This window comes from Spermophilus citellus (assembly GCF_964194105.1).
Source record: "Spermophilus citellus genome assembly, chromosome: 5".
NCBI classification, from domain to species: Eukaryota; Metazoa; Chordata; class Mammalia; order Rodentia; family Sciuridae; genus Spermophilus; species Spermophilus citellus.
Genome location: NC_138186.1, coordinates 23,211,697 through 23,239,313, shown reverse-complemented (window position 1 = coordinate 23,239,313; position 27,617 = coordinate 23,211,697). Strand labels below are relative to the sequence as shown.

General features: G+C 40.2%; 1 protein-coding gene across 4 annotated transcripts; it reads left to right on the top strand.

Moving 5' to 3' along the window:
- Window positions 1-6,668: 6,668 nt before the first annotated feature.
- WRNIP1 (WRN helicase interacting protein 1) lies at window positions 6,669-27,269 on the top strand. 4 transcript variants are annotated; one of them, XM_081295084.1, is made up of 7 exons: window positions 6,669-7,772; window positions 9,988-10,179; window positions 11,448-11,689; window positions 20,842-21,071; window positions 24,965-25,120; window positions 25,870-25,949; window positions 26,544-27,269. In XM_081295084.1, the coding sequence occupies exons 1-7, from the start codon at window positions 6,960-6,962 to the stop codon at window positions 26,817-26,819; spliced, it is 1,989 nt and encodes a 662-aa protein (XP_081151210.1). In that variant the 5' UTR covers window positions 6,669-6,959; the 3' UTR covers window positions 26,820-27,269. The 4 variants fall into 4 exon arrangements, with proteins under 4 accessions (XP_081151210.1, XP_081151211.1, XP_081151213.1 ...); XM_081295087.1 differs by lacking the exon at window positions 26,544-27,269 and adding an exon at window positions 25,423-25,457 and having other exon boundaries at window positions 6,683-7,772; window positions 25,870-25,926; XM_081295085.1 differs by lacking the exon at window positions 25,870-25,949 and having other exon boundaries at window positions 6,679-7,772; window positions 26,544-26,736.
- Window positions 27,270-27,617: the final 348 nt, after the last annotated feature.

Here is a 27,617-nt window from a genome sequence, read left to right as displayed (position 1 = left end):
TAAGCATGTGCCACCACACCTGGCCAGCTGCACTTCTGCAAAAATTTAGGAGTCCAAGAGCCCCTCAGGTTTGATAATTTAGTAGAATAACTTACAGAACTCACTGAAAGTACCGTACTTAAATTATTAAAGCATTATCATAAAGGAATTATACAGGGTCAGCTTTCTGTTACTATAACAAAATACTTGAGATAATCAGCCTAAAAAGAGGAAAGATTTACTTTAGCTTTGGGTTCTAGTTCATGATCAGTTGACTGCATTGTCTTTGGGCCTGTGGTGAGAGAACACATCATGGTGGCAGCTAAAGAGAGAGAGGGGAGGGGGGAGACTGGCATCCCACAATTCCTTTCAAGAGTACTTCTTCTGGAATATGTAAAACCTCCCACTAGGCCCCACCTCCTGAAGGTTCCAATAGTGCCACAGGCTAGTGATCAAGCCTTTAACACAAGGGCCTTTGGGGGACATTCAAGATTCAAACCATAGTAGTGAGGTCCATAATGGTCCCAGACACAGAGTTCCATGCCCTTTCCTCTTAGAATCTAAGCATGCCACCCTCCCTGCACACTAGTGTGTTCACCACCAGGAAGCTCCACTTAGCTTTAGTATCTGGAATTTTAATTAGAGGTTCATCACATAAGCATAATTGGTTAATTCATTGGCCATGTAATCAGATTCAATCTCTAGTACCCTCTTGCTCCCCAGAGACTGGACTGACCCCAAATTCCAATCCTAGGGGCCCAATGGGAGTTGCCTCATTAGCATAACAGAGGCTCTCTTATCAGTCAGGGTTTCTGAAGATCTGTGCCAACAACTGGGACAAAGACCAGGTGTATTCTTTATTATACTACCAGTGAAAGTGGCCAGAAACCAGGTATAAATGAGTCAAGTAACAAGGCTATTCTACATTGTTTGCAGAAAATTCTCTAGAACCTTCCAGAGACCAGCTAAAAACTGACTCTTCCTGGTTAAGCAGGGGCAGACAAAGCCAAGTCACCCAGCCAATGACATTCCGAGGTCACAAGGTCAATATCCCCCATTTAGAACATGGTAACTCATCCTCAGAAAAAACATTCAACCTGGGAAGAGGCATGGTGACCATCTAAAGCCTAAAACTACCCCCTTTTCACCATCCAAGCAAAAGCATCTTCTCCCCTCTCTCTTCTCCAAGACTGCCTCACCACCAACCAAATGCAGAAATGAATTTGAGCTTGAGCCCTAATTGTCAGTCAGCTCTTTCTTTTTTGCAAAAACCTGGTGCCATGGTATAGTGGCAGCCATCCGTTGCTCAGTTTCATAAGTATCAATTGAAAAAAATCACTTAAAACTAACAAAAGGGTTCATTTTAAAAAGCCAAATATCTAATCAAACTACAAATCAAGCAGAACATGGGGGGGAGGGTGCATGCCTGTAATTCAAGTGGCTCAGGAGGCTGAGGCAGGAGGATCACAAGTTCAAGTCCAGCCTCAGCAACTTAGTGAGGACCTAAGCAACTTAGCGAGACCCTGTCTCAAAATAAAGTATATATATAAAAAAAAAAAAAAGTCTGGGGATGTGGCTCCATGGTTAAACATCCATGGGTTCAATCCCCGGTACAAAAAAAAAAAAAAAAAAATGAATGCATTTCTTTTATACCAAAGAAGACCAGTGATAAACTAGAATAAATAAAAGCTCTAATTTACAAAACAATGTACAGAGGATAATACAATTAATAAGAAATATGACACAGTATTGATAATAACAGGGAAAAGTCAGGAAAAGGAAGGAACTTCCCTAGTTTAGGGGAAAGGAATAATAGAGCAAGAACAAGTGACCACAGGGCTAACTTTTAGATGGTGACTAAAGATGGCAGGGTTGTTTGTCATGTGGGATTAACTGGACTCAAATGCTCAACATACCTTGGGATGAATTCAGGGTGGAAGACAATGCCCAGAGGTTTGATAAGAATAAGAGGCTTTTAATATACTTGTGCTTAGGCACTAAAGTCAGGCTAGGACTCCAACTGTGGTCACTAAACAGAGGGCTATCTGAGACAACATTGACTCCATCATCCCCATTCTGATTCTGGGAAGAAAAACAGGGAATATTGTTACAAGGCTCAAAGTAGACTTTCAAGTTCAGCTGAAAACAATTAAGCACTAAGCTATTAAAGGAGAAAAAATTAAACCTAGGATTTTTGCTTTGCATTGATTTCATTTCCTGTGACCTTATAATCTAGTTTACATTTACTTGTATTTATGATGATTCAAAAAGAAAGTTTAAATTTGGTTAGGAAAAGCAATAAATAAGAGGAGGCGTGATTAAAGGTCCTCACTGGTGTGGTTTACTTATTTATTTTTCTACCATCACCATCTAGTGGAGAAAACCTTGAACTTCAGACTGAAGACTGGGGTTCAGGAATGAAAAGAAAAAAACAATGGAGGGCCTATTAAATAGCAGGCACTAAACAAAATACTTACACATTTTCAGTCCATCTAATTCTCACAACATACTGTGAGACAGGCATTATTACTCCTCTTTCAGATTTGGAAACTGAGCCTGAGAAGTTAAGTATCTTTCCCAAGGTTAGATTGTGGCCACCTTAAATCCAGATCCTTGAAGTCAAGTCTAGTACCAGTTTTACCTCAGAGTATATCCAAATAGATTGATTCTACTCATGTATGAGGCTTTGGGAGCAAATTATACACACATATATGGAGAATTGTCTTTTTATTTTTATATATGAGCAAAGCACATGTCTAAAAAGAATAGAATGAGGCTGCAGACAGAGTATATAATGAGTATGTTGAGATATGTACTTCACAGTTAATATCAACCCAGCACCACAGGACGAAAAGAAAAGAAAGAGAGGCAGGGAAGGAGGAAGAGAAATAGAATTGTAATACACAAATTTTTTAATACTTTAATTTTTAATCCAAATTGTATAATGAATATTTTTCAATGACAATAAATACTTTTGAAGACATACTATGGAACAATAAGATATAGAATTATACCTATATGTAAGTTCACAGCATAAACTTTACATACATTTAGAGACTGGGGAAAGGTGCTAAAATACTAACTAGGATTTTCCATGAGCAAATTTTCCTTAAGTATGTGTTATTTTTGAACAAAAAGTGTCAGGCCTTATATCAAGTAAAAGAAAAGATGTTTAAGAAACTTCACAGTTGTTTAATTTTTTGTCATTATTTAAAAATATGTTGAATAAATTAAAGGTGACTACTTGTCCATATACTTCTTAAAATGTTTAAAATCAGTGCACATTTAATAGCACTTAAAAAAAAAACTTGTTTGAAGACAGCCCTAGAAACTATTTTTAAAGTAGTACTTGCTTCTTTGCTGTTCCTGTGATAGTCACTTTGGAGGACAAATAAAAGTTCATGATCCTCTTTTTTTTGCACAGTTTCAAATTATATTATGGTCATAGAAATAATGATTCTTTTCTTAACCCACATTTCTTTATCTTTTCTATTAATTTTATTTTTGAGCCTAACATTTCTAGTCAGAAAATCTCTTAACCAACAAAAAATCGGATTTCACTCAGATTTTGTACAGGAGGTTGGAATACATACTTCAGTTAATATCAACTGGGAGGAAAAAAAGATATCCTGTGCCTTTTCATATCATACAGTACTAATTCAATGACAATGAGGAAGAGATAAATATCATGTCCCAAATACATTTCTTTGGTATATTTTGAGTTGAATATTTCAGAGAAAACTCTGCAGACACAAGATGGCTGTGACAATCTGTCCTTTTGTAAAAAGAAGTCTACATGTATCCACATTAATAATCGATGCAGGCACATGCATTTTGACTTGATAACCCTACCCTTTGTGCCTAGGAAAGATCTAGAATGGCTTTAGGCCTGAGGCTAAGCAACTCCATTTTAAAAACTACAGTTTGAAACCTGCAGTCTCAGCAGGCACACCCACAGAGCCCTCCAGTATGGCCTCAAACAAAATACTTCCACTCACTCTGATAAAGAGAGTGAAGCCCCTGGCAGACTGTCCTCACCTGATAAGAGGGAAAGGCAAGAAGATCAGAGTGGAGACCACCAGACCAGATGTTTCTGACCCCAGGGTAAATGATGTCCTGGAGAATTCCAGTGGTAGATGATAAGGATTCAAAGGGGGGTCAAACCCCCCAAAATTTAGTATAAATAATAGAGCTGATGAACAGAAATTCAGCCAGCAGAAACAAGGATGCACTCGAGCTGGAAAGCCTGATGAGGACCTGACATCCCATCACTTGTCATCATTCTTGAGCCTCTGCTCTCAAACTCTACTGCCTCGACTCGCGTGGACTTTGGTGAGAGCGGCAACCCCTCCCTATGACCCCCTCCTCAACTGATGGTCCACTCCATGCCAGAAAAAGCCTTTTTGGTTCCAGACATGATCACTTCTTTCTGAGTGAGTGTGCATCTGCAGGACGTAAAGCCTAAAGCTTGAGACTTTTGTACTTCGCATGCCAAGGGAATGTCTGTCGCTAGCCTGTCATGATTGTGTTTTGCAGTGCTTAGAATTAATTTAGAACTGTTTGCTGTGAATTATGTCTATTGCAGTGCCTAGCATTAAGGATTGTCGTTTTCTTGATTAAGAACCCATAGAGTGAAATTGCATTGAGTAAGTTGAGTGAATAAAGCATTGAAAAGGGCAGAAACATGTGGATATTCTTTATTTCTCCCCTCGACTGCATACGTCACAATTTTGCCCCCTCGAGACACACCTGGTCCAGACAGAGATGAGCACAGGCACCTGTTACCTGTAAGTTTTCATCTGCTTAAACAAGACAACCCTGGCTTACTGGGCACGTCTTCCCAACCTTCCAGAAACTGTACCTGCAAAGCCCAAGCCCCTATCTATCCCTTCAAGCTCTATGTAAGACTGGACCATCTCGGAGTCCCATATTTTAGGCATGTAATAGAATCTGTATGCTTCTCTTTCTGTTAGCTATTGTCAGTTTATATCATAGAGTAAATTTATAATTTTCAGAGAGAAAACAGTAGATTTAAAACCTCCCTATGATAACTTTCAAGGAGAGGTTCTTATGTGGTAAATGACTTTTGTCAAATTTCAGAAAAGTTTTCATTTTCCCTCACTTCATTTACTTTTTTTTCTTCTTTTTTTTCCTAGTTGTAGATGGACACAACACTTTTATTTTGTTTATTTATTCACATGGTGCTGAGGATTGAACCCAGTGCCTCACACCTGCTAGGTGAGTGCTCTACCACTGAGCCACAGCCCCTCATTTACTTTTTTCTGATTACCAAAAATGCATGTTTAAGCCGTGCATGGTGGCATGTCTGAAATCTCAGCAACTCAAGAGATGGAGGCAGGAGGATAGGAAGTTCAAGGTCAGCATCAGCAATTCAGCAAGACTCTCAGTAACTTAGCAAGAACCTGACTAGAAATATAAACAAACAAACCTGGGGATGTGACTCAATAAAGTACCTCTGGTTTCAACCCCTAGTATTTCCCCCACCAAAATGCATGTTCAAGATACATGTTTAAGATATATTTTTTAAATGCATATTAAGATACATTTTTTTTTCTTTAGTCAAGGAGACTAAGGAAAGAGGACTGCAAGTTTAAGGCAAATCTAAGCAACATAGCCTGACACCCCACCCAAGAAAGATATTTTTTTCAGAAGGGTAGGTTTACAGAAAAACAGAATTCAAAATCACAGGAAATTGTAGTACTTTGAAAGATGTAGAATACTGCAACTTACATTTTAATCAGCTTTTTATTTTTTTATGTGTGCATACACTGTAATTTTAAAAAGCTGTTCTGTTACCTTTGCAGTCGCTGTGACCAAAATACTTGACAAGAACAATTTAGAAGGTTTATTTGGGACTTACAATGCCTGGTCAGCTGACTCCATTGCTTTGGGCCAGTGGTGAGGCAGAACATCATGATACAAGGGCTTGGCAGTGGAAAGCTGCCCAGCTCAGGGCAGCCTGGCGGAGGGGGGGTCACGGAACCAGCCAGGGAGGAACAGCCCTAATCATCGCCTAAAAGCCCACCTCCTGTGTCTTGCTGCTTTGGGGATCACACATTTCAGATACTGCACATTCCACATCCAAGCAGTCACACCAGTCATTACTTGGTTGTAGTGGGAGTTAGAATGCTCGAGTTAGTTTCCAACTTGCAATTAAATTGCAAATTTGTTGCTAAAAAACTAACAAATCTAATAGGGTAAGGAAGCACCTTTATTTGCATTTCTTTGACTCCTACTGGTGTGAACTTTTTAAAATCACCCGTGCATATAAGTTTTTTTCTGCTGTTCAGTTTCTTTTTCCAGTTTTCTATCGGTAATATTTGGGTCCCTCCCCCGCCCCATTTCCGGTTCTTTACAAACAACTTCCGTGACCTCCCACGGACAGGCTCCGCTTCCGAAGCATAAAAAGCCTGCAATGCGCCACCCCTATGGCCCCAGACACTAATCTACTTCAGAATGCCCCCGGGCTTCCCCCGCCTCAAAGGGCCGAAGGAACGCCGCTTCCGCCACAGCGCAGTTTTGCGCAGGCGCACCACACCAGCCCTAGAGACACCCCTCACAAAGGCGGTTCGCGAAGCCGGAAGTAAACGAGCAGCGGCTGGGGCTAACGGTAGAGGACTACATTTCCCAACGTGCCGCGCGAGGTATAGCCCGCATCTGGGTAAGCAGCCCTGGACTACATTTCCCGAAGGGCCACGCGAGGCGATGCCCCTGGCGGGACAAACGGTCGTGGACTACACATCCCGACGCGCCGCGAGAGGCGTTACCAGCGGCCGGCCGAGGGCGGGCCGATGCGGTAGCTCCGGACGTGAGGCATGAGCGGCGCCCTCCCTCGGCCCGTGCGCGTTCTGCCGCCTCTCCGATCGAGGGTCGCGCGGCACGGGGCCTAGCGGCGGGCATCTGAGGCCTCGGCGTTCTCAGGGGCAGGTGCGGCCGCGCCGGGGAGGGCGACGGCCGCCATGGAGGTGAGCGGGCCGGAAGACGACCCCTTCCTATCGCAGCTGCACCAGGTGCAGTGCCCCGTGTGCCAGCAGATGATGCCCGCCGCGCACATCAACTCACACCTGGACCGCTGCCTGCTGCTCCACCCCGCGGGGCACGCGGAGCCTGCGGCCGGGCCGCACCGCGCCGGGGATCGGGCCAAAGGGCCCTCGCCACCTGGCGCCAAGCGGCGGCGGCTGTCGGAGAGCTCGGCGCTGAAGCAGCCGGCCACCCCGACGGCGGCCGAGAGCAGCGAGGGCGAGGGCGAGGAGGGCGACGACGGTGGGGAGACCGAGAGCCGGGAGAGCTACGACGCGCCGCCCACGCCCAGTGGCGCCCGCCTGATCCCCGACTTCCCGGTGGCCCGTTCCAGCAGCCCCGCGAGGAAGGGGGCGGGCAAGAGGCCGGCTGCCGCGGCCGCAGCGGCGGGGAGCGCGTCTCCGCGCAGCTGGGACGAAGCGGAGGCGCAGGAGGAGGAAGAGGCGGGGGGCGACGGCGATGGCGACGCGGACGCGGACGGCGAGGACGACCCGGGGCACTGGGACGCTGACGCCGCAGACGCCGCCTTCGGGGCCAGCGGCGGGGGCCGCCCGCATTCGCGGGCGCTGGCGGCGGAGGAAATCCGGCAGATGCTGGAGGGTAAGCCGCTGGCGGACAAGATGCGACCTGATGCGCTGCAGGACTACATCGGGCAGAGCCGGGCGGTGGGGCAGGAGACCCTGCTGCGCTCGCTCCTGGAGACCAACGAAATCCCCTCGCTCATCCTGTGGGGACCGCCGGGCTGCGGCAAGGTGAGTGCCGTCCTGGCCCCGCGCCCGGCGCGTGGATGGCGCTAACGGTCAGCGGGCTGTGGGTTATGTCCTCCAGGAACTCGCCCGGCTCGGGGATGGTGTGGCCTAGGGGCCCCAGGTGCGGTCTGAGTTAGGGCACTGCTGGGTCCACAAGTGGCGTCTATGATGGGCGTGAAAAAGTAACACGCACCAGATTCTTAAAGACACATTTGCTGGACGTTTTCAGATGGAAGATGTCTACGAATTTCTAGGTTCACAGCAAGAGTGGGACTCGGATTGGAGTTCGCTTCACGTTGCATCAGCTCCCCTGCCTTCTGATTTTTAGTGACCCAATTCTTTAGGAAACAGCATGCAACAAAAATTGTGAAGGGACATTTCTATATTACACTTGTATGTGTATGGGTTCGGCTCTGAAAAAGTAATTAAATTTTTAAATTTCTGTTGTGCTTCCGTTCCCTTCCACTAGTTGTTGGTTTGACAGTGATTTTCAGAGCAAATATGAAAAACTTTCTTCTCTCTGCATATTATTTTCACCAAGAATTTCCATAACTATGTTTATAATGCTTTGCTTATATTGCTTTGCATATACTGTTTAAGAGAAAAAGCATCAGTGCCTTTGGTGTTCGATTCCATGTACCTTCATTAGGGATAAGCAGAAGTGCAGAGGAGGGCGCTTAGGATATTGTGGGTCTAGAGAACACGTCATTGGAAGAACATTTGAGAAAAAAGTTATGAATGCGGTAACCCTGGTAAAAGAGAAGCTAAGAGGTGCTTAAGGATAATGAGTACCAGTGAATGACAGGTAGAATTTGGGAATCAGAAGAGGTCTCCTAGTTTTGAGGTTCAGACTCCTTCTTATGCAGGATATTCCTGATTTTTCTTTCAAGCTTCATCTCACACAACCACACCTGTCATTACTCCAGTTCCTGGAATGCAACTTGCTCTTTTTGTGTCTTATTTGTATCATGCTTTCCCTTTGGCCAGGCAAATGTATTTCAAATAGCATTGTTTTTTGGGCCTTGGCATGTAAGCATATGTTCTATCACTGACCTACAGTACCAGCCTCCAGATACATTTTATGATGATGGTAGAATCGTTGATAAATCTCCCCATGGATTTAGTTGTTAGACCACTTAGAGGATACAGCAGTAACATTTTTAGTAATTGTTAAATTTTTACATCAGATCATGAGAAGGGATTATCAGTTATTAAAGGTCCCAGACAGCAAGAAAAAGGTCTTCAAGGAGATGAGTGAGTCATAGAAAATTTTAGTGCAAGAGATTTACTGAGCCAGGCTGCTCAGTAAGGTAATTGGTGATCAACTCCAAGCCTATGTGACGTAAGAGCTTGATTCCAAGATGCAGGTTGGCTGGAATTTGGTAAAGAAGCCCACAGTGTCTAGTGTGCAGTACAACTTTCAGAAAATAAGTGCCACTTTTCCAGTCAGGAGCAAATTTGTCCCTTTAATTAAACAATCTTCTCTTTTTCTTTATTCCCATTCTTAGTACTAAAGTGCTAACAACAACAATACTTATAATAGCATATACATATTTATTGAGCACCCAGTAAGTGCCAGATACTAAATGAACAACACTTTCCTTGGAGCTTTCCTTTGCTTTCTGGTAAGTGCTAACAGTATCAATGCTGTTGTTAATGTCCAGAGTAGACATTCAGAAGTGTTATGCATTCACCTCAGATACTAAGTGTTTTGTCAGTGGTCTCTCAACTCAAAGACTCTTTCACTTTGCTTTTCTCAACCACTTCATTGAGCTACCACTAGTTGTAGTTCTGAGATCAGTTCTACACCTAGTTCTTCAGCTGTAATACTTTTGACTGGAGGAGGGAGAATTTTCTCTTTCCTTTGGTAAGGGGTCACAGCTGTCACCCAGGCTCTTCTAAATCTAGACAGCTGCTCTTTACTCGGATTCCAAAGATCTTAAGAGTTCCCAAAACAGGGATCAAAAGGGGTAAGGAACAAAGAAAAAAAGGTCAGGATTAGCCTAAGTTTTAGCTACTTTCCTGTTTTATTTGAATGTTGGTTTATTTATTTATTTATTTTTAATTTAAGACTTGGCTCTGTTTTTTCAAATGGTGTCTGTGTCTTTGAGCATTCTTAAGAGTTCAACTTGCTTGGTAATGCTCATGCTGCTTGTAGTACCCATGAGTGCTGTCCTCTCTGATTAGCTTTTCAAACTGTGTGTATTGTCTTTTCTAGACCACCCTGGCTCATATCATAGCCAACAACAGCAAGAAACATAGCATAAGGTTTGTAACATTGTCTGCAACAAATGCCAAGACAAATGATGTTCGAGATGTCATTAAACAAGCTCAAAATGAAAAGAGCTTTTTCAAAAGGAAAACCATCCTTTTTATTGATGAGATTCATCGGTTCAATAAATCTCAGCAGGTATATTAACTTCTTTTCTCTTTTGGTCACTGTGTACATCAAGTAAAATAAAAAGTATCAGATCACTTTTGAAATATGAAATAGTATGAAATACTATACAAATGCTAGGGAATGTTACCATTATTAACTGTCTATGAAGAAGCATAGGCTTGTCAACCCCATCTCCTTCCACCCTGTATCCCCATGCTTTTTCTTACTATGTTTTGAAAACAAGAAAATGATATCTGATATATGATTAGTGTATCCCTAAGCTATCCATATCAGAAAAGCCATTTTGGATCCAGTTTTTAATTTAAGAAAATTTAATCTAAAGTATTAGGAATCATTATAGACAAATTTGATTTTAAGATCATTGTCCCTTTTTTTGTCTTTATATTTTTATTTTCAAAATGAAAGAGTAGTTTTCTGTGCCTTTAGGCTGTCACCGAGTCCCCTTGATCAAGATTACTATTTTTTTTTAATTTTTTTATTAGTTGCTCAAAACATTACAATGATCTTGATATATCATACATTTGATTCAAATGGGGTGCATAATCTTATTTTTCCACGTGTAAGATTACTATTTATTTCAATGGATTTTAGAAGTAAAAGGTTACAATTTATTTTTATAACAAAGCCACATTTTTTCTGAATAGACATGAAAATATTTTCCAGGCATACTTTTTCCTGACTTATGTTGTTATAGCTTTTTACTTATAATTAGAAATATTTCGCAAAATCCAAAAATGTTTTCTGCCCCCCTCCCCCAGTCTTTTGAGTAGTAGACCTTTTAGAGTTCTGTCTAGATACTAGCTTTTCAAGTTTCATATGGGACATTGACACATCTCAGTGTTTCTGTGTAAGACAGTGTCTGGTGGTTATATATTCACCAAGCTTATTAGGAAGAAAATCTGAGTCCCACAGTGGAAGAGGATTTTGGAAATATTAATGTTTTCGTATTTTCTTACTTTGCTGTAAATAAATAGCTGATATAATAAAGCATATGTCAATTCAGCCATACTTTTATAAGTAGAGAATTTTTTTATGTTAAATCTGTATTAGAATTCTACCAAGTAGAGACCAGCTTTAGACTCTGGCATCCCACTGATTTTTAAGTTTTGGACTTAAAAACTGAGAGTTGTACTTTCCACAAGTATTTTATCCATACTTAGTGTACATGCTGTAAAAGTAAAATTAGAAAAGTGAGAAAATGGATAGTTAACTTACGTAGGATTCCTCAACTGGCTATTGACTGGAATCACTGTCTTCTGTTTTCCTCCCATGATTAGGATACTTTCCTTCCTCACGTGGAATGTGGGACGATCACCCTGATTGGGGCCACCACTGAAAACCCTTCCTTCCAGGTCAATGCAGCTCTTCTGAGCCGTTGTCGAGTGATTGTTCTTGAGAAACTTCCAGTAGAGGCAATGGTGACTATTTTAATGAGAGCAATCAACTCACTGGGAATTCATGTCCTAGACTCTAGCCGTCCCACTGACCCTCTGAGCCACAGCAGCAACAGCAGCTCTGAGTAAGTTGACAGTGTGAAGTGTCCTGGGGACTCATACTTCCCAGAGAGTCTCTTGGCAGGGGGCCAGAAAGGGCTGGGTCTCAGCCAGGAGAGAGGTGGGGACCAAGAAGAATGTTGATCTGCCAGTAAGGGGGGCAAAAAAAAAAAAAAGGAGAGAAGTGTTCATATCATACTAAGAGTATCTCTATAAACATACCCTTTCTTTTAAGATGTATTTCCTAGCCTCACAGGGTATATCCATAATTGTTTAGGCTTTAATATTGCTTTGTTATTTTAGTTCTTGGGTGTTTGTTTTGTAGTAAGGGTTCTTTTCCTAGCTCACTGTTTTAAGAGCTTGGAAGATTATAGAAAACCTTGTTGATTAAAAAGATTTTTGTCCTTCATTTAATGGAACAAATAGATATATACATCTTGCACCTACTTTCAAAACTTTGGAGATTCTGCTAGATTCAAATTTCCTTTTTTCCTTGCAATTTGTTATTATTTTTTAAAAGTAAAAATGTAACTGTAGCCATATAATTATTTAATTTTTCACACTCGAAAAGCCAAACTCATTTCATTCCATGAAAGTAAAGGAATTTTAACTGAAATCGACATATCAGAAGCTGTTTTGTTCCTGTTGGCAATCAGTTTCTGCATCATGAACACCATGTTAGTTTATTAATACACAGGGCATATGAATTATGGATAATCAGTTTTATTTCTTGGGTAAGAGATTTTATTTATTTGCAGTAGAACATATTCTTCAGAAGTATTTGTGTATGTGTTGGTTAAACTAATGCAATGAAGCGTAATGCGGTCAGAGGAGAGGCTATTACCCACCTCCTCATGCTTGGACTACGCAGCTGCTCCTGTTGCCCTGAGGCCAAGTTCTGGAGCCACCTTTCTGTGAGGATTAAAGTACAAGGCATAGTTGTAGATTCATGGTTTAGGTTTCAACAGTCTCTCCCTATGTGTCTCTCCCATTTGCTCCTGCCTCAGATGTGGCTGTGTCATATGAAAGCCTTGAAACATTTGGCCGTGGACTCCTGGGCAGAATGAAGTCACTTCATTTTGTAGTGTAGTTGTGATGGAATGGCGGATACAACTGTGGCTACAAAATATGGACCTGCTGGTATCCATCAGATGTGCTCATACTCAGGAGCCCTTTGTGGGCTGGACACTTATAAGAGTTTCAGTGGTATTTTGCCACTTTATTGTATCTAGTACAGTTGTCTCAGCATCTGCAGGGAGGTTACAGGATCCCCCTGCAGATACCAAAATTTACAGATGCTCAAATCTTTTATGTAAAAATGTTTAGTATTTTCATAAAACATACACACATCCTACTATATACTTTAACTCTTCTTTAGATTACTTTAAAAAAATGTTTTAAAATTATTTTGTAATGCTGGAGATTGAACCCAGTGTGTGAATCACTGAATTACACTCTCAACCCCCTAGGTTATTTATAATACCTAATACAATATAAATGTTGTGCAGATAGATGTTATTCTATATTGTTTGGGGAATAATGAGAAGGGAAAAGTCTGAACATGTTTAATACAGGTACATTTTAAAAAAATATCTCCAAGATTTGTTGGATTTGAGGATTCAGAACCCATGGATATGAAGGGCCAACTCTTTTAACATTTTTTTGTGTTTTTTTTTTTTTTTTTTTTTGCATACTGGTTATCATGATGTATCTACAATTTTCATTTACATAGGGTAGTTTTTATTTTATTTCATCATTTCATGGGATTGAGTTATTCAGAGAACTTCAAGTTTTCCCCTCTCTTCAGTAACTGCTGTGCCATAATTTAAGTAAATTGAGAAGGTCAGTAGAGATATAGAGCTCATCCTCATGAAAAGGATTTCTATATTTTAAAAAATTTCCAAGTGACTTCCAAGCATTTTAAAGTTTAAGAGGATCCAGTGAAAGAATTAAAATTTCTTTGAGTTGCTAAATATAACAATGAATCAGTTATTCTGAATCTGCTAAAATTGTATAGCAGTCAGAAAACCTTTTCCCCTGTCATACGTGTAGAAGTGATCCTAGTTATGACTTCCTTTCACTCTTAATTGCTTTCCATGTCCCCTGCCTTCTTTGGAGAGATGGGAAGATAGAAATTTGTCCTTGTTTATATTTGTAGCACTATGTCTAGCATATATTATGCTCTTGGTAAATGTTTGATGAATAAATAAACCCTAGCTTTCAGTATGAGAAAAGTAGTTGCATTGGGAGGGGGGAGTAATAGTCCAAAATAAGGAATAGTTGCCCATGTATCAAGAACTTTTTTTTATGCTTATAACTTTTTAGTATCAGCAAGCATAGTTTAATGAAAGCAAATTAAGCTTAGATCCGTTAATTGATCTGTTTGTTAGCAATTCTGATAACAAGTTGGGAGATGTCATAGACCAAAGAAAAAATACATTATAAGTGATTTTTCTGAAAGAAGTATCTGCCTCCCTGATTGTCATTGACAATTAACAGTGGATTGTGTTGTCTTTCAGTTATTATAGGTAAAATTTTACTTTCAAATCCCTATGGATTGGCATCAGCTGCATATTCATCTTTGTGCAGATAAATCAGATTTGGTTACACTAATCGAGCTGCAAGAAAAGACTCTTAACCCCTCCCCCTCATAATTACTTTCTCTTTCTGAGAAGCTATGAGTGTGCATTTGTATTCTTATGTCATGTTTTGGTGCCCTAGATAGCAACTAAAACATATACAGAGAAATCCTAGGCTTTTGAAGACTTTGTGTGAGAAGAGGTGAGCAGGGTACTGATTCCAAAACTAATAAAGCTGCTACTTGACTATTCTTGATTGTACTTGAGGAATTATAAGATTGTGAGTTCTTAAGACAGTTATACACATGTTCATTCCCATTATAGTGAGATAAAAATATTCTTTTTTGTCAGGGTTGCTGGGGATTGAACAAAGACCTCACACATGCTAAGTGTGCACTTTACGACTAAGATACATCTCTAGCCCATGTGTTCTTTTGAAGTTATAGATTAACAGAATACTTTTATTTTATTTGTTTATTTTTATGTGGTGCTAAGGATTGAACCCATTGCCTCACACATGCTACACAAGCGCTCTGCCACTGAGCTGCAGCCCCAGCCCCCCAAATTTTTCTTTTTATTAATATTTTTCTTTAGATTAACACAATTATACTGGCATACTTATTTACCTTATAGTAAAATATTTTTATAAAAAATTATTAAAATCTATTCTATACCCACAATCCACTCTGGACAGTATCTTCTATGCCAGTGTTCTATCATCTTTTTTTTCTATTCTGCAGCAGAAAAGATTACTTTAGAGGTAGGCAAAACAATTTAAACCTTTGTTGAAAATACAAACAATGTAAAAAACTCTATAGTCATCTTGTTTGAGGGCTCCTCTCTCCAGGTGATTAAAGAAAAGCCCCAACTAAGAGACAAACCCCAGCACCCTATGAAGGGATAGATGCTACTTCAATTTGGACCTGTGTATCTATAGAGCCAAAGGGCAATTATGGCTTCTCACTTCACCCTCTTCATGTCCACAGAGATGTGTTTCTCTGGACCACAAACAAATTACTTCTTCAGAAGGGAAGTTCTGAATATGTTTGTGTCCTACAATCTGGGAACCTACAATTCTTACTGTGGCAAGTAGTGCAGAATGATTAAATGCCTCTTTACTTTTTCATCTTCAGCATCACAAGCTCCTCATACCAGAGACCATAGGTTTTTTTTTGTTTTGTTTTTTTCCTGCCTCCAAAATTAACCCAGCTCAGATAGCACACTTCACTTCATCATGTGACCAAATTCTTTGAGAGCAAAATACATGGAAACTGTTGACTAGCCAAACAAACCAGAGAACTGTGGCACAGATAAGGAGCGTTATTTCATCTGGTTAAATTCTGCTTGCCCTTCAAAACTCAACTCAGCATCTCCTCATCCAGGAGGTAGAATGTTTGCTTTCGAATATTTTAGACATCTCTTCTCTATACCACCCCCGCCATGGCACTATAAGCCGATTTGCTCACCTGGCCTTTATCATGTTCTCTACAGGCACATTAATGTACTTTTCAACACCCAGCCATGCCTAGCAAATACAGAACCTTTGAATTATACTGAATAAATAAATATAGGAGGCAAGTTTTTTTTCAAAAAAATGTTAATATAAAGAAAAATATAAGTTAAAATGGTACTTTTAAAAACATCAGCAACGAGCTAGGTGCGGTGGCACATGCCTGTAATCCCAGCAATTTGGGAGGTTGAGGCAGGAGGATCATGAATTTAAAGCCAGCCTCGGGAATTTAGTGAGGCCTAAGCAACTTAATGAGACACTGTCTCAAAATTTAAAAAGTAAATAAATAAAAAGGACTGGGGATGTGATTCAGTGGTTAATTGCCCCTGGGTTCACTACCTGATACAAAAAAAAATAGCAACCTTATATTAGTTCACTGTGGTTGCTGTACCACAAACTGACTGGCTTAGAACAACAGAACTTAATTCTCCTGGTTCCGGAAGTTAGGACCAAAATCAAGGTGTCAGCAGGGCCATAACTCTCCAGAGGCTTCCTTCAAGCATCTGGTATCTCCTAGCATCCCTTAACTTCTGGTTGCCATCTCTGCTTCCATCTTCATATGACCTCTATGTCCTTGTGTCTTCTTTTCCTCTTATACGAATATTTGTCATTGGATTTAAGATACACCCTAAATCCAGGGTGGTTTCATCTTGAGATTCTCATATCTGCAAAGACCCTATTTTCAAATAAGGTCACATCCATGGGTTCCAAGGATTAGGACTTAACATCTTTTGAGGGTTACTATTCAACCCTCTGTAGAACCCTGCCAGGTATGTGGTATATAATTTGGAAAGACATAGGATTATAGAAAAAGATGACATTATTTGTGAAATGTATGTCTGTCTTTATGAAGAAAGTAAGTTTTGTTTCAGTTTAACTCAGGTTATCATGGAAACATCAGAGTTTGGGGCTCTGTTTTGAAGATTTACAATTCTAGAGAGCATGCTATTGAATATCTAATTCAAATGATAATAACAATAGCTAACATTTATGGAGTACTCCTGATATGGTAGATAGTACTCTTGAGCATTCTGCATGTCTTGTTTAATCCTCAGTATAGCTTTGCAAATTAGGTATCAGCTTTTTTTTTTATTAGAAGAGGAAACTGAGGCAGAACAAGGTTAAGAAATATGCTCACGATCATTCAGCTTGAATGACATGGAACCAATTTTAAAGGAATGTTGCCAATTATTAAGCAACCTCAGTTGCTGGAAGGATCCTAGGTACCAAGGTGAAAGGGGATGAATGCTGGCAGTGAACATTACCATCCTAACCTTTCTCTGTGTGTTTTTTATTTAAGGGCAACTCTGTATTAATTTGTAAAGGAGTCAGTACAAAAGATCCCACCTAAAATGTAGCAGGTATGCCTTTTAACCAGATATGCATATCACACTTGTTTGGGATGTATTTTGTGCCTGGGGTCTGACCCTGGAGTTTTGGGAATCAGTAAATCAATAGTATGGTATCCACATCTGTATTTGAGGAAAGTTCTCTAATCTGATGCGTATCCCTGGTTGAGAACCACTTTTTAGTAGTTGTTACACTGACCATATAATGTTCAGTTTCCTTAGTGAAGAGATTCAGGGAGTTTGTTTTATAATTTAGGGAGGGAGAGCTTAATAAACCCATCTTATTCTTTTGTTCTGCGGTGAAATAACAGGGACATTTTCACTTTCTTTACTCCTCCTACTTAAACATCCAGCCATATAAATAGTATTCTCCAAATCCCAATATCCTTTACCAGTAGAACACTGTGCAGGATCCAGGCCACTGGAAAAGAAAGGGGAAGGAAGAAGAAGCTTTCCATATTCTGTTAAGATCAGAGTGTTTCTCTTTACTTAGCTCTGTGTTTCATCTCTAAATTGTATTAACCAGAATATAATCTTTTCCTCTCATTATGAAAAGGGTTTTTACTACCTTATAACAACATAATTTACTGTCTATTGCTTATTTCTTTGTAGGATGCTATGAAAGTTTGGACACTATCCCCAAAGTAGATTTCATCTCATTTAATTCTATGCTACCTTTGAAGGTTATTTCCAAATGCAGAATATTTTGTAAGTTTATACTTAAATTTAAAAATAATGTTAAATTCTCTAACCTAGAGAAACTCTCTCAAGATAATTTAGTAGTTACTGTTTGTCTCAAGATAATTTCGTAGTTACTGTTTGCTGAGTGGTTTTGCAAATATCAATGATTAACTTTAGTTCTGTCATCTCTGTCCCATTCTAAGATCTCAGAGTATTTTATTGTATTTTATTACTACTTTTCAGAATTTAAAATAAAGAGGGATTTAGGACATATTAGATGGTAGTTAAATCACACCCCTTCATGCATGGTGTTCATAACAGTGAATTTCCATTTTGTAATTTCCTTACATGACTATTGTGAGTGCAGTGAGTTCCCCCTTTTATTGCTTGAACAGTTGATGAGAAATTCATTTTGGGTTTAAAAGTACACTCTCCTTTTGGATGGGATGAACTTTGAACTGTGGATGATACCCAAGGGGAAGAAGGAGAGTGGTGGGAGCTTGGGTGGCTTTTGTTGTGGCAGCAACTTCATTCCCATGAATGCAAACCAAAACAACAGAATGATTTATACTTTGGTTAGGAGTACAAATCAAAGGACCATATTTCCCAATTAGACAAATACATGTCCATTTTCAAAGCCTTATTCACAGCATGCTATTTATAAATCTATGGAGCAAAAATGGACTAATTCATAGAAAAGAGATATATACCAAAATACTAATTTTAGGATAGTCTAGCAGTAGTGATTTTTCTCTCTTTGACTATTTTTAAAATAGAAAAATTCAGAAGTTTGAGTAGCTTGTTTTTCAAACCATTATTAAATTTTTAGCAATGTGAAACTGTTCATAGTGTGGTCTAAGTTTTGCTTTAAAAATTACATGTAAGGTTAGTGGTTGCATGGCTGGTTGAATCATAAAGAAAATTAAATAAATGTCATCATCATACCGGTTATTGTCTTAGGTGATAAAGGTAGGATTCTGTTTTGTTTTCTATATTTTTATATGATTTCTTTTAAATTAAAAAATATTACTCTGAAATAATGAGAAAATTGAAGTTAGCCTATTCACTGTGCAGTAATTGAATATCTGTTATCTACTAGGCACTAGAAATACAAAGAACTAGTGGAACCTTATTCCTGTCCATGTGCTCAACATTTAGTGAGGGTGGAGAGATGACACGGGAATGAGCAACCCAACTCATGGTGTGGGATATAGAATAGTTCAGTATGTTGGGACTGATTAGGGCTCCTACTTTTACTCCTTTTCTTCCCTCAGTTGTCCTGAAAACTTTTTGTTGCTAGGAAGCTTCCCAAGGAAGTGGAAAAGAGGTGTTCCGTCAGTTTTACCCCCACACTCGCCCCAGGTACTATGCCCTTGATCTTAGAGACATCATAGGCTGCTGGGCCTCTTTGATGCTGGTTCCTCCTTTCTACCTCTTTAGTATATGCTCTATTGTTTTCTTCTAAATCATCTTTCAGAAAATCCAGCTTCTGGTTGAGAGATGATCCATCGACTTTCCAAAGTGCCAATAATATGATCCTGGTAATATTTTTTGGATGATCTGTTGAGTTCACTGCTGAGAAGAGTTAACTGCTGAGAAGATGATACTCTCAGAAGGAAGGGAGATGAGTCTCTGGGCTATACCTAAGGGTCTGAGGCCAGACAGTTTTCTTGAGTCTGAGGAGACAGTGTTCTTTTAGAAAGTTAAGTCAAACCAGGTATCTTATATGTGATGAGGCCCACAGTGAGTAACTAAATCCTGGCCACTGTTAGTAGGTAAGGGAATGAGATGGGACAGTCTTCATGACATTAGAGACACATCTTTGAGTGAAATGCAGATTGAGGTTACTCAGGTTGTTTTCCAGGCAAAGTTGTAGGTGGGTGTAGGAGAAAAAATTCTGTATTAGAAATTTTATGTTGACCCCAGCATACAAGCTGGATTCTGCTCCAGAACTCTCCCTTAGCCCATCCCAGTTGGCACCTGTTGTATAACTTATGGTGTACAAGCACTGTGTGTTGTTTTCCAAGTAGCTGATTTGGAAGGACAATCCTGATAAACTTATTAATTACTGTGTAGATATTTTCCGTTGAAGGATAATAATGACATGGGTGAACTATATATTCAAAAAATTATATTTTTTGCAGCTCAATCAGGAAATAAGACTCTTGTAAGTAATGAAATGTGTTAGATAGTCAAGATGGAAATTAGACCTGAAAACTAATTATAGTTAGATCTTGTTTATGAAGATACAGACTTTGGAATGTGTTTGCAAATTTTGGTTCTCACATTTGGAGAGAGGTTAGGTGATTAACTCAAAGTCCCACAACTAAATTCTGGCAGTCTTTTGATAATTTTCCAGGGTAGTGACCTCTTTGCTACCCCAGGTAGATTTTGTATGAGTAATACCCACTCTGAAATGACGTACTGCTCTCTGAAATTGTCGTAGGCCAAAATTAGAGAGAACTTCTAGTTCCTGCTGTGTCCAGGGAACTGAGGATCTTGTTTATTGTTTGTAAAATGAGGGAATTGAACTGCCTGATCTGGACCCTTTTAGAGCTAATAATGTGATGTGGTCTCTTGCCTGTGTGGAAGGTAGTCTGAGCATTTTTTGTGTCATCCAGATGTGGGTTGCCATATGCTATAATGAGGTGCTAATGTTTCTGATAAAGTGTTCACTGTTCTTTAGGGCAGAACCAGAGAGCCCACTTGTCAACTATAACTTTCCAGGACATTCAATTTCTGTTTCACACAAGCTTCAATGAGTGAACTTACAGTAAGATACCCTGGTGGCTCATAAGATACAATGTAGTATTCTTCCAACTCTTGGGACCCAGTGAGATGCCCTTGTAACTTTTAAGATCTCAGTAATGCTTGTGACTTTTTAAATCTCAGCAGTGCTTAACCAGATTAACTGTGTGAGTTCAAAACAAGGGTCAAAAGCCTTGAACTAAGGTGGTTTTTTTCATTGACTTTACCAGAAGTACAAGTTCACTAAGGTATGCTGCAGAATGAGAAATGTGTTACCTGAGTGACAATAACTAATGCTGGTTGTGTTCCAGACCCTCCGTGTTTATAGAAGATAAAGCAGTAGATACTCTTGCTTATCTCAGTGATGGGGATGCCCGAGCTGGCTTGAACGGACTGCAGCTGGCAGTGCTGGCCAGGTTAAGCTCTAGGAAGATGTTCTGTAAGAAGAGTGGGCAAACCTATTCTCCCAGTAGAGTTCTGATCACTGAGAATGATGTGAAGGAAGGTCTCCAGCGATCCCACATTTTATATGACCGGGCAGGTAAGTAACTGAGTAACTGGAATGTAGAAAAAGTAACACTATAGAGAAATAAGTGTGCACAACTGCTCATTGCCAGGCATCAAAAGGAGTTCAGGGGTTTGAAATTTACAGGCTCCTCCTTCATCTTATAAAATCATTAGATATTTTCTCATTACTTTCTGGTAGCAACTTATGGTGTATAAGCACTTTTGAAAGCCTATGTATTTAGTTGACAGTAATTCCTGTAATTTGCAAAGGCAGTAAGTAGCAAGAGGACTTTTGCAATAAATGACTTATTTAGTACTTTACTTGAGTGTTAAAAATCCTTAATTTCTGGGGGCTGGGGTTGTGGCTCAGTGGTAGACTGCTTGCCTTGCACATGTGAGGTACTGGGTTCAATCCTCAGCACTATTCAAAATAAATAAATATATTGTGTCCATTTACAATTAAAAGAATATTTTTAAAAAATCCTTACTTTTTGGAGTTTAACCTAAACATTGAGTTTATATGGCTCTTGATGCTTTTATTTTGTAGTGGGTTCTTAGAAAAATTCAAATCTAATTTTTCAGTGTGTACTTAACTGTTTACAGAGAACCACATTTAGAGATAACAGATAATGTCAGCTTTTATTAAATCTGTGAACGGCTAGTATTAAATATAAGCATAGCACATTTGTATCTTTTTATAAAAAAAGGTCAGAGATGAAGATAGCTTACTGCAGATTAAGCTGAACTCCTGTGATGGAAAATTTGTATGACTCTGAACATAGTCATATTACAGTAACTATGGAATAGAATTTCTACACCTTTAAAAGTTCTCCCAGAAAAAGAAGCTGATAATTGAACATTCCACTTCTCATGTTGGCTGTGCCACATCTCTGATATTTCCTGATGACGAGAGTCCTTCTTATTGGCTGGGGAAGGGGTGGAGGGGCTTAAGAATGACTTTGGTTGCAGGCAGAGTCTCTTAGTAAAGGTGCTCACTACACAACCTTGGTAGAGTGACTGAAGCTTTTTGGCCTTAGTGCCCCTTAGCTGATGGTAATGTGGGTGTCAGTGCTAAGGTCACATTGGACATGTGAAACACACAGTCCCATCCCATCTGCATTTTGACGTTTACCTGCCTCCCAGCAGGAGCCTTCTCACATGGCTATCTCTCCCTTATGTGAGTGTCATGTCAGTGCTTAACAAATCTGAAAAGTTGAATATCTAGATATAGAGCTTTGCTTTGCTTTTAGTCAAAAACAAAAATGAGAAGAACAAAATAAAAGTTTTTCAAAAGTGAAGGAATTACTACATGGTGGATTCTCCCTTGCTTCTGGGGGTCCAACAGCTGTGATCTTTCTCCCTTTTTGTAAGTGTCCCAAGGGGGGCTTCATTTTGACTAGATCAGTCTTTCATATTTAATCAGACTATCAGTTAATATCCAAGTAATATGAAATTTTCCAAATAACCTTAGAAGGTACTTTATTAATATCCTCATTTTTCAGATAACAAAACTTGGCTTGCCTCATAAAGCTTGTGGTAAAACTGATCCTCAAATTAAGGTCCGACTGGTTCCCAATATCATTTCCTTTACCACTGCTCATGCTTCCATTTCAGGCCTGCTGTGTGCAGTCATTGAGCTTGCCCTAGAGCACATTCCCTGTAAGGAATCACACTTGGAAGTGTCTAGTCCCAGGGAACCATGAACCATGGGGATTACCTTGTCGCTAGTTCTTTGCTTCCTTAGGAAGAGCTGGGGGCAGTGGAGGCCTCCTGATGCCACGTCCAAAAGCCTTGAGAACTCTACAGTCTATGTCTTTCTAATATCAATGAGCCCCCTCTACCCACATGCAACTCTATAGAGTGTCTGCTACACAGAGGATCCACAACAGGTGTAAATAGAATTCATGAACTTGAGAAATGTTCTCATATAGGCTGTTCCATAAATAGGGATTATAGAAGTATTGCCCTGAAAACCTGTTACCTTAGACTTTTATAACTGATAAGAAAAGAATCTATCCCATAATTTTTATTATTTTAGTGTTGCTCACTAGTATATAGTACCCATAGTAGGATCCAGTAAATAGTTCAGATGGTGTGCATCAAATTAAATAAGTATCCAGATGAGAATAAATTTTCTTTCATGTCTTGACATCAAGGTATTATAAACAGTTGTGTTCTGGTAGAACACAATCTTATTGTTCATATGGGCTTGTGTCAACTTTTTAAAGCAGTGTATAATAAAAGCAGAAGCATAGAATAATAATAGAATCTAAAATACAGTGTTTCAATAGTGCATGCTTGCTATGTGCCAGGCATGTATTTAATACAAGCTATGAAGTGGTCTTGGCATCCCCATTTTTAAGATGAAAACCTTGAGACAGAGAGGATCAGGAATATACCCTTGGCTGAGTGGTAAGTTTAGGTTTCAAGCCCAAGCTGCCTGGCCCAAGAGCCCATGTTCTGGCCCACGTACTATTACCTCTCACATTGACCCAGTAAAACTTGGAGGAGATGAGTAACCTGCATTGGGGGAAGTGTAAACTAGACAGAATGTGAACTAGAGGTGGTTTCTTTCATCCTTCCATACCCATGTGTTTGACTAGATCTACCCTAGTCTTCCCCACCTCTAAGTTTTGGCCCACAGAGGAGCAAAGCACAGGTGTGAGAGGGAGCCAGAACCATGAGGATCACTTAGGACACTTTCCCAGCCAGTGTCTGTAGCTGACTTCACTAGGGAAACCCTGGTACAGTGGACACTCAGTTTGTCTATAGAAATCCAATAATGTTGACATGTTGATCTGCCCAAACCTCCTTGAAAACTGGATTTGCTCAGATTCTGCCATCAACCTTTTGGGACTTTCCCCTTTGGTAGGCCAGAGGAGTTTCTTGTTGCTTTCTTTCATCTCCATCTGAAGACCAAGTGTTGTCTTAGCAGACTGATCAGCTACTGGGATTTGTTCCCGGGGCCCGAAAACTGTCTGGAAGAACACAGTCTTATTGTTCATATGGGCTCATGATGAAGAGAAGCACTAGGTGCTTCTCTAGAAGAACTCAAGAACACCCCCAAACACCCCTCTTTCTCATAAGGGGAATGTTCTATCCCTGAGCTTAAGAAAAAAAGGATGGACAGGAAATTGTGAAATGTGTACAGGTACCACTGCCTTTTATTTATTTAAAAAATCATTGAGCTATGATTTCCTGCCTTTCTATGTGTTTTTTCTAAAGCACATTTCACTGATTTGTTTTTCTTGTGAATCCAGGCCAAAAAATGGAATAAGACCAAATGGTGAGGGTGAGTCTTACCCGTTCAGAGTGAGATCTATTAGTGCCAGTTCTCTGGGATCATGCCACACAGGTGTCTGTACACCAGGGCTGTGGTTTAAATGACCACAGGCTTCAGATATCAGGAAGACAGCTGGAAACAACACTGAGGAACAAATGGGCCATGACAGCTGCCCTTGACACTTGACTCTCCATCCTGATGGCTACAAGCAGCCCCATGGTCTGTTTTCCTTAAATAGACTTCAGGGGGATAAGATGGAGTCAGAATGTGAGACTGTCCCTACCTCCCCTCTTGTCTCTGGCAAATCCACTGTGGTAGAGATTACTTTTCAGAGTGAATGTCCCCACCCTGTTCACCTTTGTGTGTACACATTCAATGGAAACACCCTCTTCATGTTTTTCAAGTAGCATCCTCTTCCTCTGAACAGGACTTAGCCACCAAACAAGCGCCCTACCTCCAAGGAGGACTGCACTGGGGCATGCTACAGGTTTGCATCCTCCCACCTAGTATAGTTTGAGGATAGCCGTCAACCCCACTCTCCTCAGCTTCCCTGGGACCTCTGTTAGTGCAGCCTTCCTTAAATTAGCCTGTCACAAAGCTGGCTGGGGGACCCCTCTGAGTGGGTGCCTTTCTGTGGTATACAGGAGAGGAGCACTACAACTGCATCTCCGCCTTGCACAAGGCCATGCGAGGCTCGGACCAGAATGCTTCCCTCTACTGGCTGGCACGCATGCTTGAGGGAGGAGAGGACCCACTCTATGTGGCAAGGAGGCTGGTGAGATTTGCCAGTGAGGACATTGGTGAGTGTGTCTGAGGGTCCCAGAGCCCCAATTCATATTGGGTGTGGGGCAGGTGGCATGAGGGAGGGAATGTGACTTCTTTTGGCCTAAGGATGTCATGGAATTATGTGTAAAAAGCAAGAGAAGACTTTCTGCAGGAGCTTAGTTGTCTTTTTCTTGGTGTGTGTGTGTGTGTGTGTGTGCTTTTGAATGTATTAAAAAGTCACCATTTTCTATTTCCTCTTCGGGAATGTTCTTTAGAATATGAGTAGTTTATTCAGAATGTTGAAATAAAAGAGATACTTTTCAATTTGCTTTTGCAGCCAGGTGTTGAGGTTTTCGTTGGACAGTTCCTGAGGTAGAAATGGAAGACTCTGGACACCATTTAAAGACAAAGAACAGCTTTTTTTTTTTTTTTTTTTCCTTTGTAAATGTTTTGTTTTTAATGTACCCATACTTGTGAATGTCTTCATGGCCTTTGGTCCTCTCAGTATTTGTTATAGTCTCTTGTTTTTCCTACTACTAGATATAAAATTTTTACCCACAAGGAGCCAGTTCTGGACACCACAGTTATCACTCAGTAAATATTTCTTGAATAAGTTAATGTGATCAATGATCAGCGATAAGTTCCATTTCTTTTGCTAAATGGGACTATTTTTGTCACCAAGTCTATAAGCAGTTATGGTCTCTGGTTGCGGCAACACGCGGACAAGTGGGGATGATAGTGTGTGTTGTGACTTAACTCCTTTGTCTCTCTGTGTGTGTGACAGGTCTGGCAGACCCGTCTGCATTAACACAAGCAGTTGCTGCCTACCAAGGCTGTCATTTTATAGGCATGCCTGAATGTGAGGTAAAGTAAACAGCTCCCATCTTTACAAATCCATTCCTTTCTCCTGTGTTCCAACCTTTGGTGGATTTGAATATATGTGGTACCTTCACTATTGATGTATTGGGCCCGCTAGATTGGGCTCAACTTTTGAAGTCCCATTGTTTAGAATTCTAGGCTCTAGAGAGAGATCAGACCTTCGGTGTGGATGAAGTTATTATTTCAAACTGTCCTTAGGAATCTCAGGGTTCAGAGAAGGTGCTAAAGTCTTCCTGGGCGACAGAAAGGTTGTGAAGGAGCTAAGGAGGAAGCCCCTGTGGGTTTGCCTCCCAAACAGCAGCTTCCTGTTCATCTGTTTTATATCTTGAGGGTTTAAAAAAATTTCATTTTGCAAAATGTTCTTCAGTTGTTTTTTTTTTTTTTTTTAAGGAGAAGCACTGGCCTGGCTTGTCTCTCATTCATAGGGATTTCTTCTCTAGTTATCCAGACTAGGCAAAAAATGGAGATAAAAAAGCATGATGGGAATTTTTTAAAAAGTTAACTGGAGGTATCTTAAAGCACTCTGCCAAACAGAACCTTTCTGGCACCTCCTTGGTAATGTGTCCTTCTGTATCCTAGGTGCTTCTGGCCCAGTGTGTGGTCTATTTTGCGAGAGCCCCAAAGTCCATTGAGGTGTACAGCGCTTATAATAATGTCAAAGCCTGCTTGAGGAACCACCAGGGCCCTCTGCCCCCGGTGCCCCTGCACCTGAGGAACGCACCAACCAGGCTGATGAAGGATCTGGGCTACGGCAAAGGCTACAAGTACAACCCCATGTACAGTGAGCCTGTGGATCAGGAATACCTGCCCGAGGAATTGAGAGGAGTCGATTTCTTCAAGCAGAGGCGGTGCTGACTCTTAGGCAGTGACAGCAGAAGGATGCTCTTTATTGAAGGGAAAGAGTAACTGGATTGTGAAGTTGGTTGCCTGGTGGAAGTTAAAACAGACCAACATTTTGTGCCAGAAATTTAAGAGTTCCATAGGTGGAGGAGATTACTTCAACTAAATGTGTAACGTTGAAATTGTGTTCATTTGCACTCTGTGCAATGGTTATGCTTATGAAAATATCTGGCAGCTTTGTGCAATGAATTAATGTTATAAGGAATTATCTATTTTGTCATAGTATTTAAGTCATAATGTCATTTCAGAATTCAGTTCAGTAGGATTTTTTTTCCTTTAAAAATGTATATTCTGGGTAGTTCCAATTGTTAAAAAAAATGTAATTGTGATTTAATACTGCATAGTGTTTTGGGTATTTTTTTTATATGCAAAGGTCTTATGAGCCAATAAAACTATTTCAAAGTACTCTTCAGTTCTTAAATGTTTTTCCCACCTAGGATGGTGGGTACCAATATTTGTCACCATTGCATTTCAATAGATAGATACTGTAAATCATCATAGATAAGATTGGAAAGCTTGGGAGAAGTCAATCTGTCTTTCTGAAAATAAATTTTAATTTTTTAAAGAACTGCATACTCATAGTTTTAAATGATTCATAAGATCCAGTAGTCCCTGACCCATTCCTACCCACCTCCTTGCAGCCCTGTATTTCTAAATAATAATTCCTATTTTACTTTGTGTTTCTTGAAGTTAAATATGTCATTGCCCTCAGCTTTATGTTCATTGTATCTATTGATAATTTTGTCTCAGTCA